At 42.1% G+C, this 22,882-nt stretch overlaps 1 protein-coding gene across 7 annotated transcripts in view; it reads right to left on the reverse strand.

Moving 5' to 3' along the window:
- LOC146855301 (synaptotagmin-1) overlaps positions 1–22,882 on the reverse strand; it is a 4,118,085-nt gene that overhangs the window by 807,106 nt on the left and 3,288,097 nt on the right. For all 7 annotated transcript variants that reach the window (XM_085652999.1, XM_085652997.1, XM_085653000.1 and 4 more), the window contains one exon: positions 7,253–7,435. In XM_085652999.1, the coding sequence (XP_085509125.1) occupies positions 7,253–7,418 (166 nt within the window). In that variant the 5' untranslated portion in view covers positions 7,419–7,435. The remainder of the gene's footprint in view (positions 1–7,252; positions 7,436–22,882) is intronic.

A 22,882-nucleotide genomic window follows, 5' to 3' on the forward strand; every position in this document is an offset into this window, starting at 1 on the left:
TAAGGCCAAGTATGTTGATATGGCCTATACTCGGACGTAGAAAACAAATATAAACAACATCTAACATTATAATTATTTACATTAACTAACTTGTACACAGTACAAATGCATTATACTAGTAACACACTCTATGGTGAATAAACTGGCAATTTCTGACAATTCCTGGCCAACGTTTCAGTGAAGGATTGAGTGGCTTTCTTTTATAAGATGATTAATAGCGAAATACAAGAACTTTACTTCACGAGCCCAACAAAAGCCATGCAATTTCCTCAGACATTCAGGAATTACTTTTCTAGCACCAAGCCAACCGAGGCTCTCACAGAATTTTAGGTAACAGTTTTAAATCTGTGCCTGGATAGTTTTACTCTAACAAACACCTTGAACACGCTCACATTAACCTGTGCCTGGCAAGTTCTGAAATAAGTCCTAGGAGCTAAATGTCAGGATTCACAGAAGAAAAACTGGCCCTATGATAAAAGAAAGAAGGTCGTGTGCTCTGACCTGTTGTAACAACCTTTCAACAGCAATTACTCAATAAAGAAGAAATCAGGCAGCCTTAGACATTTGTTGGTGTAATGGGTGTATCTAAAAAGTCTCATATATTTCTTAACCCCTTGCGTGCCCATGACGGAACCACGCCGTCATGAGCCACGGCGGCGTGTGCTCATGATGGCGTGGTTCCGTCATGCTGCGGCCGCTCCTCCCACGCGGCACTGATTCCCCACCTGTGCGGGCGAAATAGAGAGTGGGCGGAGTCGTGACGGAACCACGCCGTCATGAGCACAGCTCGCCCCGTGACTCATGACGGCGTGGTTCCGTCATGAGCATGGCGGCGCCGCGCTCACCCCGCACCCCCCCAGCGCGGCGGCGGAATTCGCGCCACAGCGAAGGGGTTAATATTGGTCCTTGTGTACAAATCTGCAGAAGAAGAATACTAAACACCAGCAAATTGCTGTCATCAAAGGTAATTTGTTTTGCTGGCGGAAATGGGTTTAAGACCCGTTTGCGACCGCAAAAAACATTTGTCCCTTGAACTAATCCTATTTTGCGAGTTGAAAATCAATTTGCAACTCGCAAAATAGGATTAGAGACTCGCTATTAGGAAGGGGTGTTCTAAGGGTGTACCTTCCTAATAGCGACCCCTAAAGCTATGTTGTTTTGCAACCACAATTGCGGTCACAAAACAGTCGCAGTTTACCACCCTTCACAGAAGGGTGGTAAACCACTTGAAAACCGGAAGGGGTCCCCAGGGAACCCCTTCCCCTTTGTGAGTGGCTCGCAAACTATTTTTTAAGGCCAGGCAGTGGTCACAGGGACTACTGCCTGCCCTTAAAAAATGAAACTAAAAAGTTTCATTTTAATTTTTTAAATGCATCCCGTTTTCCTTTAAGGAAAACAGGCTGCATTTAAAAAAAATAAACTGTCCCAGACATGGTGGTTAGCTGACCCCAGCAGGCCACCATCCTGGGGAGGGCCAGCCATTCCCAATGGGGTCGCAAATTGTGACAGCCTCATTAATATGCATGAGGCATGCAATTTGCGACCCCTTTGGGAATCGCAAACAGTGTCTCAGACACTGTTTTGCATCCCAATTTGCGAGTCACAAATTGCGAGTCGCAAATGCGATGAAATTTGCGACTCGCAAATTGGTGGGTCGTACATCTGGCCCCTAGAATATATCAGAGTAGCAACAGCAAGATTCTTAAATAAACGAGGGATTAGAGAAGAGCAGTAATTCACTGACAAGGAAACATGCATTGAACAGGCTCCCTAGATTGAACATGAAGTTCAACAGCGGGCAACAATGTGGAAGGGCAGGGACGTGTGCTGTTTTATTTTTATCTGCACTGTAGTTTTGCCATTATCTTTCCAATGACTTACCAAATAAGAAAAATCTCTTGTGAAAATGTTTATTACCGGAAATAGCTATTAATAAAATGGGCTGGTGTTTCTTTTTTTCATTTCAAAGTATTTTATTAATTTTATAAGCAAGTACATTGGCATTTCTATTACGAGGCTTAGCCAAACTTAGTTGTGTTGCAGTAATTACAGGTACTTTGGTATACATGTTTAGCAAAACCCCTCTGCATTGACTTGCTGGGAAATTAGGTAGAGGATGATAGAAAGAGAGGGGATAGGAAAGGAAGGGTAAAGAGAGGATCCAAGAAAGGTTCTATAGCGGTGAGCCTAATCTAAGCCTATAGCCTTGTGTCAAAGCGACATCTCACTCGGGGTTGGGGGCGAGGGAGTCGGGGTGGCCTCACGGGGGTTCGTAGGAGTCCAGAAACATGTCTAGTGACTTCCACATCCCCCTGGGTGCTGGTCTCCAGGGTGAGTTTTGTAGGGGCATGCTATCCGCGCCTCTGAGGTACGTCACCCAGTTGACCCAGCCTTTGTATGAGGTCTTAGTTGTGTCCTTCCAGTTGGACAGGACGTATTTCTCTGCCGCGGTCAGAAGGAGGTCTAGTTGGTCTCTATCATGCAGTGAACTCACAAGGCTTTCTAGACCCCTGCTCGATTATTCTCACTAGGCCTCAGGGAAGACGATCTATGCTGGAACTGTGGCAAGGAGAAAGGGGATCTAGCACATCTTATCTATCACTGCCCAACTCTCAAAACGTTCTGGGAGAAAATCTTTGATTTTATAAACAAATAAGACATATCTCGATAGAGGATTCACCTTGAGCCTGAAGCTTTAAAAACTGTTGTTTTGTTGTTCTTGACATAAAGAGCTATGTGACAAAAATGCATTAGATAACAACCGTTGCTGGATGCAGTGTGAGATTAGGCTGGTTCTTTGTGTCGTTGTGATAGTCCAACAATCTGTTTTGACTCCAAAGGGAAGCCAAGGGAAAGTGTAAAAATCTCCCTCAAAACATAACAGTATTATTAGGTTTCCACCAAGGGGAGATTTGGGGCTCCGCCCCCACAAAATTTGCAAAGCACAATATATTAATTTTCTTTCTATATTTAAGGCTTAATCAACAATGCCAGGCTTCGGCCCTTCGCTACTAAATAGGGTCAAGCATGAAATATCACTATAGGCATATCAGAGACAGTAAGCCCCAATAGGCAAATGAACCCTTGATCGGTATGAGCCCAGGTGAAGTGACTGTACTCCACCCATCACATAGAGCCCAGAAGCCTCTGTGCCTATAATGGCAATGAAAGGAAGTGAGTTGGATCTCAAGGTATGTCTCAGTGGGGTGGGGGCACACACCTAGGGCCCCTGTTGGCAGAGGGCCACTCATGTCCACCTTACCTAAGCAAATCACCCAGCAACGGACTGTGAATGCTTGGTGCAGCTGCCACGCCGTGAAGCTCAGCCCCACTCCACAATCACCGGGGGCTGAGAGGGTTAGGTAACTGGGCAGGCACTCCTCCTCTGAAATTCTCATTGATCAGGTTAGGCAGCTACAAGGACAGCAATTTTCCGTCCGGCCGTGGATACCGCAAGCACCTTGCATGATGGCAGCGGAGTTCCTTGCCCCTGTTTTTGCCGTGCCCTGGGGTTCGAAAGTCGTGTTGGCCAGCTGGATGGTGCAGCCTCACAGTCAGCAGAGGTGGTACCTCAGTGGTGCCTAGCAACAGCCCTGTGTCTCCTTCCAGAGGGAGAGGGCCTCACAAGGACGGATCCCGGCAGCCAACCAATACCCCCAGAGGAACACGGCTCCACCAGGTTCCCAGGCTGCTGTAGGTTGCGGTCACTCGGTCTAAAGGAAGGGGAGGCTCTTTTTAGTGGGAGACATGGCTGTTGACACACTTTTCACAGCCCGGATCACAGGATCCCTCATCTCAGTGCTGGGGAGACTCCGAACCACCACCAGTGCTTCCCCTAGCGCTGGAGTCTTAAACCGCAGAGTGCTCTTCACTAGCTGGGCACAATTAAAGCGCTCCTCACATGCTTTAAAAGAGCAGGCAGAAAGCACTCAGTATGTACTTTTCCTTATAAAGGAGAAGAACAGTCCAGTCCTTCACCTGCTCTAGCCAAGAGCAGCAACTGCACGCTGCCCGACCCCCTCCACACATATGGGCAGCGCTCCTCACACAGCCTTTCCTCTCTTCTTCCAGGCAGGGTCCTTTTAGATCCATCAAGGATCTTTCCTGAACTGTTTTTTCTCCGAGACTTCCAACAGTAGGCAAGCGCACACAAGCCCTTGAAGATTTTCCACAAGCAGGATACCACAGCTGGGTCAAAAGAGTCAGTCCTTTTTTGCCTCCACAGACAGAAGCAGCAACTGCAGGCCACACCTCCCCTCAGACAGAAAAGGCAGCGCTCCTCACACTGTCCTTCCGCTCTTCTACTTGTCAGCGTCCTCTTGTTTCTTGAAGTAATTTAAAGTCCTGGGGTTTAAGGTCTAATACATATACCCCATTTTCTCATTATTCTCTTTGTGTCAAGGGTCTCTGGACCCAGTCCAAACCAGTTCTGTCCTCCCTGGTGCAGCATGACCACAGGGGGTTGGAGACAGCATTGTGAAAAGGAGACACAGCTTATACAGGTGCAAGCAAAACTCCTCCCACCACTCTAAAAGAAGTCCATGTCTTCTTCAGCCCAGCGATGAGTCACCCAGTCAGGGCACACCGCAACCCCCTTGTGACTGTCTAGAGTGAATGCACATCCCCAGCTCCTGTCACTCCAACACCAGATGCTGAATACACAAACAGCCAGAAGCACACATAATGGTAAAGCAAGAAAATACCCACTTTCTAAAAGTGGCATTTTCAAACACACAATTTCAAAACAACCTGTGCTAAAAGGTGCGTTGATAAATTCTAAGTACAGAGAGCCTAAACTCCATTTTTCCATCTTGTCCCTATTGAAAGTCACACATGTAAATTGTTACAGTGCAGCCCCAATGATATGACTATGGGACAGATATCCTCTCAACAGTGAAAATCGAAATACACAGTATATAACTATCAGGACATGTCACACACACCGGTACATGTCCTCCCTGTCACATATTCTGCACCCTGCCCATAGGGGTACATTGGGCCACCTTAGGAGTGTCTTACGTGTAAGAAAAGGGAAGGTTTTGTCCTTGAAATTAGGTGCTCTTTGCCAGGTCAACATGGCAGTTAACAACTTTGTAGCTGTATGGATTCAGAGATGTAAGTGGACTGACGTGAGCCATCGGAAGCTGCTAGACTGCCCTGTGAACTCCAGAGTTTGTGCAGACAGCTTTGAAAATAAAACCTTTTACATTTGAAAGTTTAAATTGAGTTGAAAATTGGGTTTTGTAGCTGTTGTTTGCAATTATCGATTTCAGCCAAATTAATATGATGACACTGCTATTGTTTGATGTTCTAGATCGTAGTTTACTTGTGCAATTCCCTCTCTTGCATACTTGTGTCACTCTGGGCTCTCCTTTCCGTTTCCACGCTTCTCTGTCTTCAAATGTTCTGCTATTTTTTCTCTTTTGGTCCCTTCTACAATAACTACAGCTTTCAAATGCTGAACACCTGTATTTACATAGATCCATGGACACAGGACGGTCCTGCTCCATACCTCTTCACAGACAGAAACAGAGGACATGCACGATTAAATTATTGCTACTGATTGGAATTAATTGTGCAATACACTTCACTTATCTTTGCATTCAGGGAATTAATGTCTCCGATAGTGAAATATTTTGAATGGCTTTGTGCTTGTGTTATAGCGCCTCATCCATCCCCTTAAAGTCTAACTGCAGAATGAAATAGGACTATTCTGGTATTTCTGATCACTTACTTTCCTTTACAAACATTAAAACGATGCAGCACAAGGTTTTTTTCTCAGGCTTTTGCCTTTTGTGCCACGTATGCTTATTTGAATCACATTCTGTTCAGGTGAACAGGGTGCAATCTGTACTGTAATAACCTCAACTGTACACCTGATGTGTCCATTTATTTTTGTCTGCAGCTGACCAATGTGTTTTGCAGTTCTTAATAAGCGTTATTTGTGACCTTCCCCCCCAAAGTCGTCTTTCAGTCTCCTGCCCTTTCCAAGAAAATATCCAAGGTGCTAATCAAATACTATCTGCATTTTCTGAAGGCTTAAGGGGTCTTTTGTAGTGACTTGGTCATCATCATACCATTTCTAATGCATGCCAGGTTTAAACTATTCCTACAAAATATACGAAGATGTGCAATCCACATGCAGATGGTAAGAGCTATCTATGCAAGTAATTGCAACCGTAACATATAGCAAGCAGGCCCTTCTTCTTTGGTAAGTCCACATACTGCAGCGGCTCCTACGCCAAGGCAGAGGAGTGTTGCCTCACTGCTCTGAGGGCCGTTTAAAAAGGAATACTAAATTGATAATAACCAATCTTATTATCATTTTAGCTTTCCGTTCCTGTTTAGGTGAGGGACGGAACTGGGCTGGCTACACTCTAAGTGTGCATGACCAAACCATCATGCACACTTTGCTTGTTCCCCACTGGCTGTAAGGACACAGCCTGGGTGCAGAACATGCAAAGTCTCCCAGCCCTTCTTAGAGCAACGAACCACGGCGCTCAGACCAATGACAATGCTGCTGTGAGGCAGCGTTGTAATCCGCTAGGGGAGTCTGGGAGCCTGTGTGCTTCCTGGTTCTGGCTTCCTGCTGTCGACCGAGGAGCCGAAGAGGACCGAAAGGTGGTGGCCGGCTGGCCTAATGGTGTTTTTTTAAAACATGTTTTCATTTACCCTGCTGCTCCCAGCCACCTCCAGTAAGTAGCGGCCACCACTGTCCACTTAGACCATGCTGACTCAGACCTTTTAAGTCAATGGGTATCATTCATTTATGCTGAGTGAGCCTACTAGCATACCTGTACTGCAGACATTGTTATTCTGGGCCTTCAGTCGCTCTGGACGGAGGATTGACTGTTGCTGGGGAGGTAACATTTTTGTTGCAATAAACAGGTTAAAATGGCAGCCTCAAGAACTAACATTTCAGCTATTACTCCTAACCACTGCTCTGCTCAAAAGAATGCACTGTGCAATTCAGGTGCAATTCAGGTTTGGGTTTATGGCCTACCAGTTCTAAAGTTTATCCGCCGCTACTGTTTCCATCTGTCAATGAAACAGGGATGTCTTCAAAGCAGTCACTTTGCATTACACAGAGTTAACCATTCGATATGTCACAACGAGAGCATATACCCTTATATGCAAATCTAGATTTCTTTTACAACAAGAGTATTTACCTTTAAATGCAAATATAGATTCATTTTACAACGAGAGCATACACCTTTAAATGCAAATCTAGATTTCTTTTATTTTTACTTACGTGGGATTTTGTTGAGCTGGTTCATAAACTTCTCCTTCATCTGTGAGAAGTCCCCCTTGCCTCCCTCGGGACCCGCTGCCTCGGTGGCATTGTTCAGCTGTGCGGACGCAGCGGTGGTTGCCGGCAGAGCCGCCCGGGCTTCAGGGTGACTCTCGGTCGACTTCATTTCCGACCCAGGAGAAACTGGTAAGAGGAAGGAGAGGAAGGTTTGAAAACAGTCCCAGCATTTCAGACACCAGGAGCAAGCTGCAGGGCGGAGACAAACCCGCAGTGATGGGCGCACCTGCTCCTGGACTAAATATTAATTCATTTGCATGGAAGCTCGTGTGGGTTCATGTATTATTTAATAGGCCACAGAGACGTGGTGGTTTTCTTCTCCAGAACCCAGTATGAGCAGTGGTTATTTTAGTTAGATTTCCCCCGCCAATATAATTCATTCTCAAATCCGAATCATTATTCTCTGCTATTGATTTGTTTTCGGCTTTAAACTATGACAGAAAAAATAAATTACATTTAGACATGTGTTGTTCACCTTATTTTAGAGCGAATATATTGCACTAGGTTAGATTAGCACATCAAGGTGTGTGTCATGGAATATACATTTTCTGGTGGGATGTCATAAAATATCACCTTCTATTGAAAAATATGCTTTGCTGCCCCGGCAGAGTATGTCAAAATCATTTGCATGACATGCCAAACAATTTCATGGCCAAACAATTAAAACTCCGAGCAAGGCAGCACAGCAGAGCAAGATTGCCATGTTGGAAGAAGTACAGTCATATTTGTCACCATACGCGATATGACAACTAGACATTATACTGTATTAAAAACATTTTTGTTGAAATAATTTGGGAAATTGACTTTTCTTTCTTCTAATGGTAACCTCCACGGAAAGGGAGAAATTCAATGTAGAAAATCTAGTGGGTGCTCCATTAATATTTAATTGTGTAAAAATATTTGCCTTCTAGTATATGCTTACATTTTACATTTTTTATAAAATATTTGTACTTTCATAAACCTTCAACGTGTGTGGGGTGACACTGATGTTGACATGCACGCAAAACACATGGCCTTTTTTTTAAATTGAAAGCCATGTAACAGTAATTGAAAGTCTACCTCTGTCTCGAGATTTAATCATTTTTTCTATCGTGTGCATGAAGCAATAGTTTACTGTAATGAAATAAAACAGTACGACGCGTAAAAGTCAGTGCCAGTTGAGAAAAAGATATAGAATTAACTAAGGCAAGTGCAAGCATTTACCCGCCACAGTCAAAGGGATATTTTGCATTTCGTTAGTAGTGAAGAGTCAAATGTACCTACCCTAGGGCTGTCACCTAGTATTGCCTTTGCATAGCAATCAGTCATGAAGTTACAGGGACACATTAAATGAAGACATTGCTGGGGGTCATACAACTCTTTTTCTACACATAAGTGCCTTAGAGGAGCAATCAGATGCCCAGTAAACTGTAAACATGTTCTGAGGAGTGCAAATAAACATTGAGGGGCGGGTGGGTAATCCAGGATAGAAAACATTGTATACAAGAGAAAAAATGCCAGAAACTGTAGGAAAGGTTTCTACTTTTTATTTACAGGTGAAAAGGCTTGTGAGAGGTAACAAATGAGCAGCAACACTCTACCACTCCACTTTTCAGCTCCGTCTGACGTTTTCTCCCCACCCTAAATTCCAAAGCTGAATATTCTAATTACCACATAGAACATCATAGACAATATAATTTGAATATACAACTAATGTACCATAGTACAATCATAAATCGTATTCAACATATACCTTTTTTTGTTAAATAGAAATAATAAAGAAAAGTGCAAAACATAAAATACAATTTAATATAAAACAAAGTTGGTAAACTTCTCCGGCAATTTGACAACTCTCTTAAAATTGCATAGCTTCACTTGGAACAGATAAAGTATCAGAAGTAATAAAGGTATTGGCGCAATTTTGCACAACTTCAACAACATTAGATTCATCAAATTCAGATTGTACCGATGAAGTTCTGTTTTGTACTAATCCCACCAGTTTGAGATTGTGTCCATAAAGTACTGTCTTTTTCACATGCAGAATGATTTGTGCTCAATGCTACATCACCAAAAACAACATAATCCTCCGCATCTTCAAATTTTCTTTGTTCACAAACATTTATTCTTGACCTGGTTTCCTAATAACATGAAACTCTTCTTCCGCCGTCCCTTCTTATGCAACATCAAAGCACTGCCTGTAACTTTAATAACTTGCTCATGTTCGTAAATCTGAATTCACCTTTATGAATGAAATCAGGTTCTTTAGCAGTTTTAGGTTTGGCATGATAAGGTTTATTGCTGGCTTGTTTTGAACATAAATTACTCTTAGTCCCCTAACACTTTTCCAAACTCAGTTTTCAACTTAGCATTCTTACAAACCTCCAGAGTTATAAAAGTATGGCCTTTTCTTCCCCTCATCAAATAATACAGAGAAATTCCTGTGTGAAGTATTGCAATAACTCCATAGTTTTTCTTTCAAGAACTCTTGAACGTTTATGTTATTGGCAAAAACAGATTGAATTCCTTCTTTCAAAAATGTATTGGCCCTGCCAACCTAACTATTGGCTTTTGGACAATATAACAGTACTCTTCAAGTAACACTGCCATTCAATTTTAAGAAGTGTGACTTTTTTGGGATGCAAATTGTACAAATCGCACCACATTGACAGACATCAATACTTTGGGAAATTCTTCAACTTGCAAAATGCTATTCAGAAATTAATCACCAAGCAAAGGTACAAATAAATCATGTCTCAACAATATTCCAATTTCAAAACCTAACTCATTCTACACTTGAGCAAAGCTTTGTAATTCTGATTTTAGCTTGCTACTGGGTGGCCATCTATTCACTACATATTGTTTAATTAGCATAAACTGACTGTCATCTTCACTCATTTCCAAATATTCAGTTTCTGAAATAGTACCACCACAATTATCAACTGTACCTTCAGCTGCATCAACACACTCATGTTGATCCAAGAAGTTTTCACCATCATCAGACTTTTGATACAGTCTGGAAATTAATCTCACCAATCTCGACAAAGCCTTTTCTCATTTTTTCACATCCATCAAATGAACTAAACGTTTATGATCAGTCATGAGAAAAAACACCTTTCACCACAATAAGTTTTTCACTTTTTCAACAGCCGAGACACAAGGCAAGGACTCCCTTTTAATGGTACTGTAATGTAACTTAGCATCCGTTAGCGCCCTTCTCCTAACCATCACAGTCTGACTAAAAACAAACCCAAATCCTAACAAGCTAGCATCAACTGTGACGAAGCATTTTCCAAGGGGATTAAAAGGTTTAACTGCAGGAATGTGAATTATTAAAGACTTAATTTTCTAAATAGTCTCATCCTGTTGTTCACTTCAAATAAAATGCTCACCCTTCCTCAACGGTTTATGCAATGGCTCTGTAAAAATCGCATAACCTTGTAAGAATCTTGCATAATACTCCTCTGAAGCTAATGCTAGAAAGGATCTAGGAGAATCTTTATCATAATGTTTATTGACCTCAGATATGGCAATCAGCAAATTTGTTGTAGGTTGAATGCCATATCCTGTGAGTTTGGTTCCTAGATAACAATTTCCTTCTCCCAAAGATTTACACTTATCTCTACTCACAGTCATTCCTCTACTTTCAAGAATGTGTAACACTTTGTCTAAGAACTCATTATGCTCTGCAAGTGTCTTAGCAAAGATTAAAATATCTTCTTGAAACGCTTGTACTACACACAAACCCCGGAACAGTGTTTCCATCAATTTTAAAAGCACACTGACCACAGAGACGAGGCCAAAAAATAACCTCAAATATATGTAGGTGCCAAATGAAGAAACAAATGTAGTGAGATCTCTGGACTCCTCCTAAAGCAATCTGATGATTTGCTGACTAGGAATCAAGAATTAAAAAATATTTGGCTCCCATGCTGGCTGCCAATACATCATGTATTCTAGGTAAATGGTGACAATCCGCCACAATATTTTTTATTCAATAATCTCAAATCAGCACAAAGACGCAACTCTCCAGATTTCTTTAAAGCTATGACCACGACCGATAATACCTTCGATACACAACATATCAAGATGTGCTTTAAGCTGATGACGAAAAACCGAGCAGTACTTTATGAACCTTATGTCAGACTGGAGATGCTTTCTTCTTAAATTTGATCTTGTATACAAATCCTTTCACCTGAACAACTTTTGAAGTGAAAACGGAACTGTGCTTGTCAATCACATTTTGAACATTAGTTTGTTGAATATTAACACTACTCAGTGGCATGACATGTCTCTTAAAGTAATGGGGCAATCTGTCCCAGGACACACTATCACATTCAACTTGCCCAGATCATACCTCCCAACTGTATCTTTACCATCAATAGGCACATACATTTTAGCTTGCATAATAAAGCCTTGAAATTCTAGCCAATCGTCAAAATATCCCAGCATCGCAATATCAAAACTTTCTAACGCCTTGGAATTTACATGCGTTTTCTTCACAATAATATCTTTCCACTAGCCTTTAAAAGTAATTTCTGACAAAGTAGTGATTGGTGACCCTGAATCAGCCTTAATGTCAATAGCCACATCTCCAATTTGGACTAAAGCAAACAGTGCCTTAAAACTAGTATGCACAGCATAAATGTTGAACTCCAAATCCGAATCAAACAAAGAACCAAATTATCAAGAGCATTTTCCTTGTTATCACCAGCGTTAATGCTAACATTACCAGTGGATTTTGTAGCTCTAGAAACATTCTGAAAATATCCAAATCTAATAAACGTATTACATTTCCTATTAATTGTAGGACACCCTGGGCTATTGCTAAGAGTGAATTTGAACAACATTTGAAACAATTTAAGTTTTTTCTGCTCGCATTTTTTGTGGCTTCCTTTTACTCTGGACAGTACACACTTGTGTACTCGCGTTATTTTCACTTAAAACTAAAGCCTTTGCTGACAATATAGATCTCTCAATGCTTTTAGTAATGCCCAACACTTCAGAAATCTTGGGATTACGGCATGCTAATAAGCGTTCTTGTACTTTTTTCTACTCACAATTAAACGCAAATTGATCTTTGTTGCATGTCAACTATCTCACCAAACTCACAATTGGGTCCTAAGACCCTAGAAGCAGAGATATATTCTTCTAAAGATTCTTCTCTATACTGTTTCCTCTTTTAAAAAAAAAACTATGATGTTCAATCTTCACATTTGGCTTACCTGTGAATTTTGTCTCTAATCTGCAAACAGCTTCTTTAAAAACATCCCATTAAGCATCCCCTGCCTCCGGAGCTGTAATTGGTTGCAAAAGATGAAAAATCTCAAGAGCAGTGCTACCCGAAAACTGAATAATAAGGCCAGTTTTCTTTCAGCTGAAAATGTTCTGCCATCTGTGGCGCCTAAATCATTTTCAATTTTCTTGAACCATTTTTTCCACACCAGAACAGGTTTACCTGGGGTTTGCAGAAATGTGTTTGTTGATTAAACACTTGACTGGTAGCCATAGCAATCCTCCCTTTGTGTGAATGGAATGGCAGCGTATTTGAACGGGACACTTGGGACAACCAACAAACCGCAAGTGAAGGTATCTGAGTAAAATTTGAACAACATAGGGGCATATTTACTAGCCCCTATTGCCATCTCAACGTCACTTTAAGTGACATTGTGATGGCGATAAGGGCATTGCCTTATTTACAAGGCAGAGTTAAGCCACTTAACTTGTTTAAACGGTGCCTTCTAAATAAGGCCCTGTTTCACGCTATGCTTAGCTTGAAAGTGGAGGGCAATGGGTGTTGCGGTGGGTGTTCCACCGTAAAACCCATGGATTCCGACGCTGCTTCCTAATTTCAAGGGAGGCGTAAATAGGAGGCAGCGCCGGAAATAAATCCAGGGGAAACCTGGTCTAATCCTGGCTCAATGAGGAGAAATGTTCCATTTATCCTCGTTTTTGCTGTTTTCATGTGTGCTGCATTGCGCAGCACACATGAAAACAGCAAAATACCCCCAAACAAGTCAGAGGTCAGCTTACTGTTAGCTAAATGTGAAATTGCTCTATTATGGGGCCGCAAGTCTGCTCCTACCTTGGCTGGCTGGTTGCGTAGCCTGGCTTATTGTAATACCAATTGCGAGATCTATGCCGGTCTACTGCCAGGTTCTTCCCATCCTAGAGACATTTGGGGTCCCTATAGAACATATGCAGAAACACTGCGTCAGGCCTCTGTCTCTCAATTAAACCATGGCATAGTTCTGGAAGGCTTTGGGTAAAGCGATCAACTTCGCACAATACCTGCACTATATGTTTCTCTTAACCCTCACGGAATGATGCTCTGTCTGTTGCTATGGTTTCTTATGTATGCGGACGCTTAAATGGGACTAAAATTGGACTACCCATTGCTAACTGCCACAATTCGCGGGAGGGGGTTGGCCTGTGGGACTGTGCTTTCTTTTTAATAAGTCACTATATTGCTGATATTACACAGCCTATAACATGTCTGTTTTGTGATAAGGATATGATGCTCTTTCACATTATTTTATCATTTTTTGTTTTCTTATTATTTGATGCTATGCCATTGACAGTGAACATGTTAGCCTGATTTGCCTTCTTTCATGCCAAAATGATAAATAAAGTTTAAAAACAAAAAAGAAACAGCAAAATGCCAATGATTGTTTATGTGAAGGAAGGTCCCTCTTCCTGCACATAAACAATAACTTTTTTAAAATGCCGTTTTGCAACTTCTGTGTGTGCTGTTAAGCAGCACACATAGAAGTTACAAAGCAGCATTTAAAGATAGGGACCTTTCTGTACATAAACAATCTTGCCCTGAACGCAGACACCCTTGCACTGTGGTGCAAGGGTGCCTGCGTTGGAGTGTGGCTGCTAAACGAGGGAAACGCAGGGCTGCACCATATTCTTGTAAGCCCTGTGTTTCAGAAGTGGCAGAGCGTGCCGTTAAGGCAAAGAGGCTAACGACACACTCTGCCACTTCTTTGTAAATATGCCCCACAGTATCTTAATTCTTGCATGGAGAATCCATGGGTGCAGTTTAACGAAATATCTCAACTCATTGGGCAAAAAAAACACAAAATATATTTGGCACACTGAACCACACTGTATTGAATAGTCAAGACTGGTATCAAACCTCTTCTATGGGCACAAATTCACTCATCGACAATTGTAGAGAAGAGAAAAAAAATGATGGAAACTATAGTAAAGGTTTCTACTTTTATTCACAGGTTAAAAGGCCCACAAGAGGTTAACAAATGAACATCAATGACCTTTCACTTCCATTTCCCCCACATACCAAAGCCCAACTTTCTAATTCCACCATAGAACAGTACAGACAATCTAATTCGAATATACAAATAATGAACTATAGTACAATCATGGATCCTATACAACAAAGATGTAGAACGATGTGTATATTTTCTAGACAGTCTATAAGCTTGTGCCAATGCAGAACAAGACATTTTGCTTAGAATTTGTTCTTTCAAAGGCACTAATTTAACTGAGTGATCCAGCCTGACACAGTTATCTACTAAGCTTATCAAATTTTCACACTACAGAGAATTTCAGCGATTGTAAATGTGTGTGCCTTGAACAATGTGTCGGGATTTGTTACATGAAAATGTAGTTAAGTATTAAGCATAGTTGGACAGAGGGCCCAAAGGCCCTTGAGCTTAACATTCTTTGATTACCTAAAATCTTCTCCTGTCACATTTCTAATGACTATACAAAAGAAAACCCCTCCAAAAAACTCCCTCTTTGTGCTCATCCATATACGCATTTATTACTTACGTTTTTGATTGGATTATACGAGGTTGGTGAAAAATAAAGCTATTTCTTGGCCAGACGTAAAGTGAAACCAGCTTGCAAAAATTAATAAACGTTAATGGCATTTAAATATAGAGATTTTTTAAATGCACAGAATTGTGTGCGCATACGCGTGCATATGAGCACACACACACACACACAATGTATTATATCATTTTAATACAGCGTTTCAATAGTTAATTGTAGCCCAAAAAAAGTTTAGTTTAGGTGAAATCTGGTATAAAAATTCCAACCAATTAAAAAAGAAACAAATTGCTCCTTTCTTGCAATGCCGGCTAAACAATTTGTTTATGTAAAGTTTATTTCATCCGAAGACTGCAAGTCATCTCAAAGCAGACTGCGGCACAGATCAAACCTTGAAGAAGATATTTTTATTTTTAATGTACAAAGAGGAGACTGTCCTTCGCAATCAGCGCTCGCAAGCACTTTGTGGTCATTAGGTGTGCTATGACAATAGCAAATGAGATGTACTGTGATCTTGCAAAGTATGATGCATAACTAAAATATACCTTAATTAAGGAAAGATTTGCTTTCCAGCCTGCTTGTCTTGCTTTTGGAATCCATTGGGATTAAAGTATTTGATCATAAAAGCTACTTCCCTTGCCTTACTAGAAGCTCAATTCCTCTGCATATTTTGAAGATCAAAGTAGTTATTAGCAAAGGTATGTTCCTTTAATAAGGAAAGCTGTGTGATGAGCTCCACATCTACTGTCCTTCCATATGCAGAGATTTTATACAAAGTAACTTAGACATTGGCGGTTCCAACCAATGTATCTTAGGCTTTAACACTCATAGCTTGTATTAATTATTTTCAAATACAGACTCTTTTTTAGTAATACTTTTATTCACAATGCTCTTACATTCCCTCCTGCACAGTTACCTAGTGCCCCCACATTATTGGACAGAATAATTTATATTTGTATTTGTTTGTGTTGTTCAGACTATTGGACTGGTGGCAATTGGGAATGGGTCTATATATGTCGTTGCTACCTTGCAGCATTTATGCAGCCAATGTGAGGTTCTATGCAAAGCAGAGCACCATGTGAATAGATCGAAACATTACTGGCTAGTTTTCCACCTCGTTCTTCTGTCTTCCAGCTCAGTCCTCCACACATCCAAATTGTATTTAGAGACCTTTTATTCAGAACTCATCTCCTCAAAACTCTGATTGTATTCCGAACAGAGGAATTGATGCCCTGCACAGACACATGTGTCTATCATTCCTACGGGTTCTGGACTGCACCTTTCTTTTAAATGACATATTTTAGCTGGTGATTGACCCCGTTTCAGATTTACATGCTTACATGGTGGCTAACATTGATATTCCTACTACGCCCCTATTGGTGCTCTAAATCTTTCAACTCTGCGACCTTCGTTTCATCTCTCTGTTCAAATGACGGAGCCTTGAGAACTTTGACTTTGATGAAGTAAGGTCATGAATTACCCAGGGTGCCTTGACACAACTACCTAAAAACTTAGCCTCCGGATTGAAAACGAGATTCTGAGATTTGCATTTGATTGCTCTGTAAAGCTACCCGCTCCTGAAATTCAAGCAGTAAAATAAAATGGCTGCTTTGCTTCCAAATTTTAAAGGCAACCACATCCCTAAGTAAACTCTTGCAATCGTAACATTTAATCGAAAAGAGAATAAAAGAGGAAGCGCCGGGCAGGCAGTGGAATGGCTCCCCCCCCCCCCCCCCCCGCTCTATCACATTCAGCCTCGAGCCACACTTCTTTATAAAGGAAGTGGGAATATAAAGTCATTAACCCTCGCTGACAGCCTTGACCCGGGTCTCTCATTGCCTCTGGAAAGGGGCGTTCCTGTGCCTTGCTGGAAATAAAAATTAACTCACTTGGAAAATCTTGATCAAGATGGAAGTGAATTCATCAATGTGAAATGGGGGACATTAGAAGAGTGTCGGATAGAACCTGTAATGTATTATCTCTCCAAGGGTTTAAATGGCCTGTGTTAATAATATGCATGTTCATTCTTCGTGCCATTAATGGCGTGTCCTATCTGTGCCGAATTATGTTTTAATGGGTAAGCCGCGATGAAGAAGGCCGCTGGTGTCGGCTCGGTGGGAGAGCCATGCTGGCATCCAAGGACCCGAAGAATGGAGTGAGTGCCTGTGATGAAGACGGCTCAGCAAATGAGTCTTTTGAAGGGTGACAAGGAGAGTTTCAAGGCATGCAGAGGTTTTCTCTGTTTAATGCACATGAAGTTGTAGGATATGAATACAAATCAAGTTGGTTTTCCTGAGCAAATAAAAATCCAATGCTAGGAAAATCCCGAGTTTTCTGTCGTGACAACATAGGTGTGCCACTGTGTGGAAATTAACCTTTTTTGTCACCTTGTAATTGAGTCTAATGCTTCATTCGAACCTAAAATGTCAAAGGGAATTAGGGCACATTTTATACAGCCTACTTTGGTAAGGAAAATTGTCCACTTTTTGATTTCATTTCATTTCATTTTCAGCATTTTCAGCTGTAACCTGTATCTAACATTAACAGAAATAATATGACATGTTTGAAAACCACACCTTTGCATGTGAAAATCTTGGAACTGCAAATCTGATGTTTGTCGTTACCCAAACCTGTGGTACTCATGGTATCAAACTTGAGAGGAAAAAAGGCTAAGCGGATCTGCAAACATGCAACACTGCCAAACACAGATCCCTGCAGTATAGGGAGTCTTCAGACCCAGATAACAGTGTATAAGAGTGATTGGCAAATCTCTCTTAAGACAAAGCCATTCATCCTGCGTTGTGTGGGAGTCAACAGACTTCCCGAGTCGTCTATGGATTTGAAATGTTCTCATAGAGGAAATATGATCTGAGCAATATTAAATATATATCTTTTTTAAATCCCTATGCCATTGTTTTTGTAATCATATTTACATTACTTTATTACATTCTACAACTATACCATGAAGAATGAGAATCTCCTTTTGTTTGTACTCAATAGCCTGGCTGTAGTCTTAAAAATTGTTAGCTGTGTCATCAATACGCGACTCCTAGCTCTGAGTGCACAACCGCACAGTCTGGCGCAAGGACTCTGTTGTCTGACATTTTGTTCTTCTATTCTCGAGAGTCACTTCCTCTAAAGGTCTGTAGGTGGTAGAAGCCCCCACTTGAAGGTACAGTTGACCTGATTCCTTCAGTAAACAGACTCCACATTAATTTAAAACCCGATCCAAATGAACGGTGCCAAAAGCGTTACAGGTCACAGTCCTTTCTTGAATCTCACTCCTTTTTAGTTGAAAGTGAGATAGAACACAGGTACCTGTAGTGTCCTGGGAATGGACACTAGGACCCTGAACTGGGCAAAGGGCAGGGAGGTCACCGGACACCACATCCGGTCAGGGTGTGGGGAAGGGCAGAAAGCAGGAAGCAGGGGAGCAGAGCAGACGTGGGCACACGAAGAGGAAAGATAATAAAGGTCACATGAACCATACCGAAAGATGCCGCCGCGAATCGAGCGTTGGGGAATCAGGTTAATGGACTATGATTTCACGATTGTCCACAAACCGGGGAAAGAGCACAACCCAGCAGACTACATGTCGAGACACCCATTACCGAATGGAGAAGAGAAAGCGTCAGTAGCAGAGGAATACCTCAACTTCGTGCTAAAACAAAGCGCGCCAGCACCCATAACACTAGCGGAGATAGGAAAGGAGACTGAGGAGGACGCCACGCTACAAATGGCCAAAGAGACAATGAGACAACAACGGTGGAGACACGTGAACAACAACTCCACGTGGAAAAGGGGAGTGAACAAAGAAGAGATACTTGCATTGCAGAAAATAAGTGAAGAACTGTCGGAAGCAAGCCAAGGCATAATAATGCGAGGCACCAGGATAGTGATACCGTATTCACTACGGCGCCAAGTAGTCAACATCGCACATGAATCGCACAGAGGCATCGTTGCAACAAAGAAACTGCTGAGAGAGAAAGTATGGTTCCCTGGGCTAGACCGTCTAGTGGAGGACACCATCGCGACCTGTCACCTCTGTCAAGTGACAGGACAGCCAGCAAGGCGAGAACCACTGCACATGTCAGAACTGCCAAGAGCGGTATGGACAACATTAGCAGCTGATTTCTTTGGACCGCTGGATACAGGAAATTATCTACTGGTGGTCATTGACGAGTACTCCAGATTCCCCATCGTGAGGCCAGTCTCGTCAACGTCAGCAACCGCAACTTTACCGATCTTGGATGATATCCTTGCAGCATGGGGTTCCCCAGAAAGTTTAAAAACAGATAACGGTCCCCCATTCTCAGGGGATGAATTCAGAGGATTCATGACATACCTCGGAATTCAACATAAGAAAATAACGCCGCTGTGGCCCCAGGCAAATGGCATGGTCGAAAGGTTCATGGGGAACATTAAGAAGGCGGTTCAGAGAGCAAAACTGTCACAGATTTCGCTAGGCCAAGCACTCTGCCAAGTGCTACGCGACTACAGGAACACACCACATGGCTCCACAGGAAAATGCCCCGCGGAGTTAGTATTGGGGAGGACAAGCAGGACAAGACTCCCGCAAGTAGAGACAACAACAACATCAGGGCATGAGAGCATAGCAGACAGAGACAAGGAGGCAAAAGAAAGAATGAAAGAGTATGCGGACAGCAGACGAAATGCCACCACGTCACATCTACAAGAGGGAGACGCCGTGATAGTGCGACAGCGACAGCACCGGAAGTCTGACAGCACGTTTTCACATGATCCACTGACAATAACTAAAGTGAAGGGAACGATGATAACGGCAGAGTCAGGACGGCAAAGGATCACGCGAAACAGCTCACACTTCAAAGGACTGAAAGAGGAAGTGAAAGAGGAGCAAACACCAAGCACAGAAGAAACAGCAGAGCGGGAACGCCATGACACAGAAACAGAAGGTGACCGGGAGACAGCAAGGGGCCAGGACATAGGGCAACGGCCAAGAAGAACAACAAATAGACCGAAAAGACTAATAGAAGAAATGTGATACACCCATTCGATGTTCTATCTATGTTATCAAAGTATCATTCACCAACTTGCGCATTTTGATTTTGTGACAAAGGGGGGAGATGTAGTGTCCTGGGAATGGACACTAGGACCCTGAACTGGGCAAAGGGCAGGGAGGTCACCGGACACCACATCCGGTCAGGGTGTGGGGAAGGGCAGAAAGCAGGAAGCAGGGGAGCAGAGCAGACGTGGGCACACGAAGAGGAAAGATAATAAAGGTCACATGAACCATACCGTATCCTGTGTATTCCTTGCGGCGCTGCGATACGACAGTACCCTTGAGACATGGGGGTAGATTTACATGCCCCTTGCGTCATTTTTGCGCCGCAGTTGCTTCACTTTTTGTGACGCAGCAGCAGTGTAAAATTTCGGCCCATTTACAACGTGACGCATCTAGGGAGATGCGTCACGTTGTAAAGCCCTGCGTCACATTGTACCTGCGTCAGGTATAATGTATGCAGGGTGGGCGTTCCAATGCATAAAAGCCTCGTATGAGTGACTCAGTGAAATCTACAAGATTTCACTGTGCCACTTCTAGGATGCCACTGCGTCAAATTCATACGCCTGCTTGAAGCAGGCGTAAGGAGTGAGGCAGCACAATGAGGATAGGCATCCCCCTGCATTGCTGCAGTTGCGTCATGCTTGCGACACAACTCCAGCAATGCGTGACTTTTGCGTCAACAGATGCGTCAGAATTTCTGATGCATCTGTCAATCCTTGCGCCATATTGTAAATATGGCGCATCCATAGTGGCGCAAGGATTTCTCAAAGTGGTGCAGAGAAAGTGACGCATCTTCACAGATGCGTCACTTTCTTGTAAATCTGCCCCATGATGTGTAAATGGCGCTCTCCATACATTTGAATGCTGGAAGAATGGCAAGCTTTTTGGACTTTTTTAAGGGTGCAAATCCTACAAATTTAACTGACAATAATCCTTCATCACCAAGCCCTGGGTGTTTCGATCAATGGAACTCTGGGTCTCTCGACTATTCAATTATTTTGTTTTTTATTCTGCTGCTGGAGTACACAGGCTAATGCTGGATTTTCCAAGAACTGTTCCTGATCTAGCCACAAAGCAACATAATTGATATCATTGGCGTCATTGAGGTGGAATATAAAAGCCATCTGTTTGCTGTTTAATTCATTCTCTGGCTCGCAACCAATGTGAATTAACAATCCGATTACCAACTAAATAGTTCTTCAGGTTGTTCTAGATTTACAGCCAAAGAGCTTTTTTTTTTAACCAATCCCTGTTTAGTAGCGTGCTGCATCATTGCAATTTCAATAAAGATTGTTCGACAAAAAAATGAAAAATGACCCATCAGTGTGGTGTAAGGTCATGTGATGTCACTACCTCTGATGTCTAAAGCCAGAAGGGTTAATATGCCCAGACATCTTTCATATGGTTCTCTGTCTAGTGATCATGCTGCTCCTCATCGATGAGGCCTAATAATGCCAAAAAACATCTCGGATTGCATGTGCTTTTGTAGAGCAGCAAAGTGACCCATTAGTTTTGGGTTGAACATTTACCCTGAGGTAGCAATAGGACTGTAAACCATATTGATGGTCTCTTTGCATAATCTGGCTAAAAAGAATGACATATAATTCAACCCAAAGCAACTCCCACCGAGTCAACAGCTTGGCATCCCTAGGTAGGGGGTTGTGATATTTTGGGATTTTATTGTTTAATTCACAGTGATGTTAGATCATTATTTGAGGCTTTCTGTATTTCTCCAATTAGGAAAATACAAAAACTGGAACAATAAAGGGTACTTCCAAACACAAACTGTAGGCTGACATGTGATCTGTAAAGGCTAAACAGCTGGGAACACTTTGCCCCATTTCAAACTGAGCATATAACCTGAATTGGGTTAAAGAACTACGCCCTGAATGGTGAGTGTAGATAGCAACTTGTGCTCTGTCTAAAGTGAGAAATCATATATTGGTAATATCTGAGGGGTTATGTCAAAACTGTGGTTTTGATCCCAGGATCGAGACTTTGGTCGACTGATAGTCACGGAAAAATATTTGTCTTATTACAAAATTATAAAGAGAGGAGTAACTTTAGAAAGGGTCCGGAGAGGGCAAATAGTCAATGTTGCTGTTATAAAGAATGATTATAAAGAGTGATAAAATAGAAAATATCTAGGCAGTGAAACAATTTAAAGGTTTGAATAGTTGGATACCATTGTAATAGTTAGCCTGTGGGGTATTATGGATCTAAGCATGATAGCTTTCAAAAGGGGGGAAACAGGCAGTAGGAGACCTTGGGGACATTTTCAGTTGATTAATCATGAAAGGTTTCTACTGGATCAAGTTGTTGAAATTATTTGGCGACTGAACACTGGAGATGCTTTTGGTCAACAGCTCTACATAATTGCACCAACCACCAATGAACAGTTAAGGGGATGTAGCGGGGATGAACAGGAGGATTCTCTACAGCAACTTATTTGTTGCTGAAAACCAATATCCAAGTTGTAACCATGTGTAATTGATAATCAAGGAAGTTATTTAGTTTGCTTTTAGAAGATATGTCCATAACTTGATAAACATTGCGTACACTGTGTTTACCCGGACCTCCACATGATCCAAGCAATGTCTTACCCTATATGGCCAAATTACCTGTAGGACAGTATTGGCTGGGTGTTAACCCTGAACCGGTAAGCCCTGGCACAGTGCAGAAACATCCAGCCTGTTCTTTGCAATTATCAGTTAACTGCACAAAAATGGGAACAACTTTGCAGACCAAGTTTT

Source organism: Triturus cristatus, chromosome 4_1 (assembly GCF_964204655.1).
Source record: "Triturus cristatus chromosome 4_1, aTriCri1.1, whole genome shotgun sequence".
Classification (NCBI taxonomy): Eukaryota; Metazoa; Chordata; class Amphibia; order Caudata; family Salamandridae; genus Triturus; species Triturus cristatus.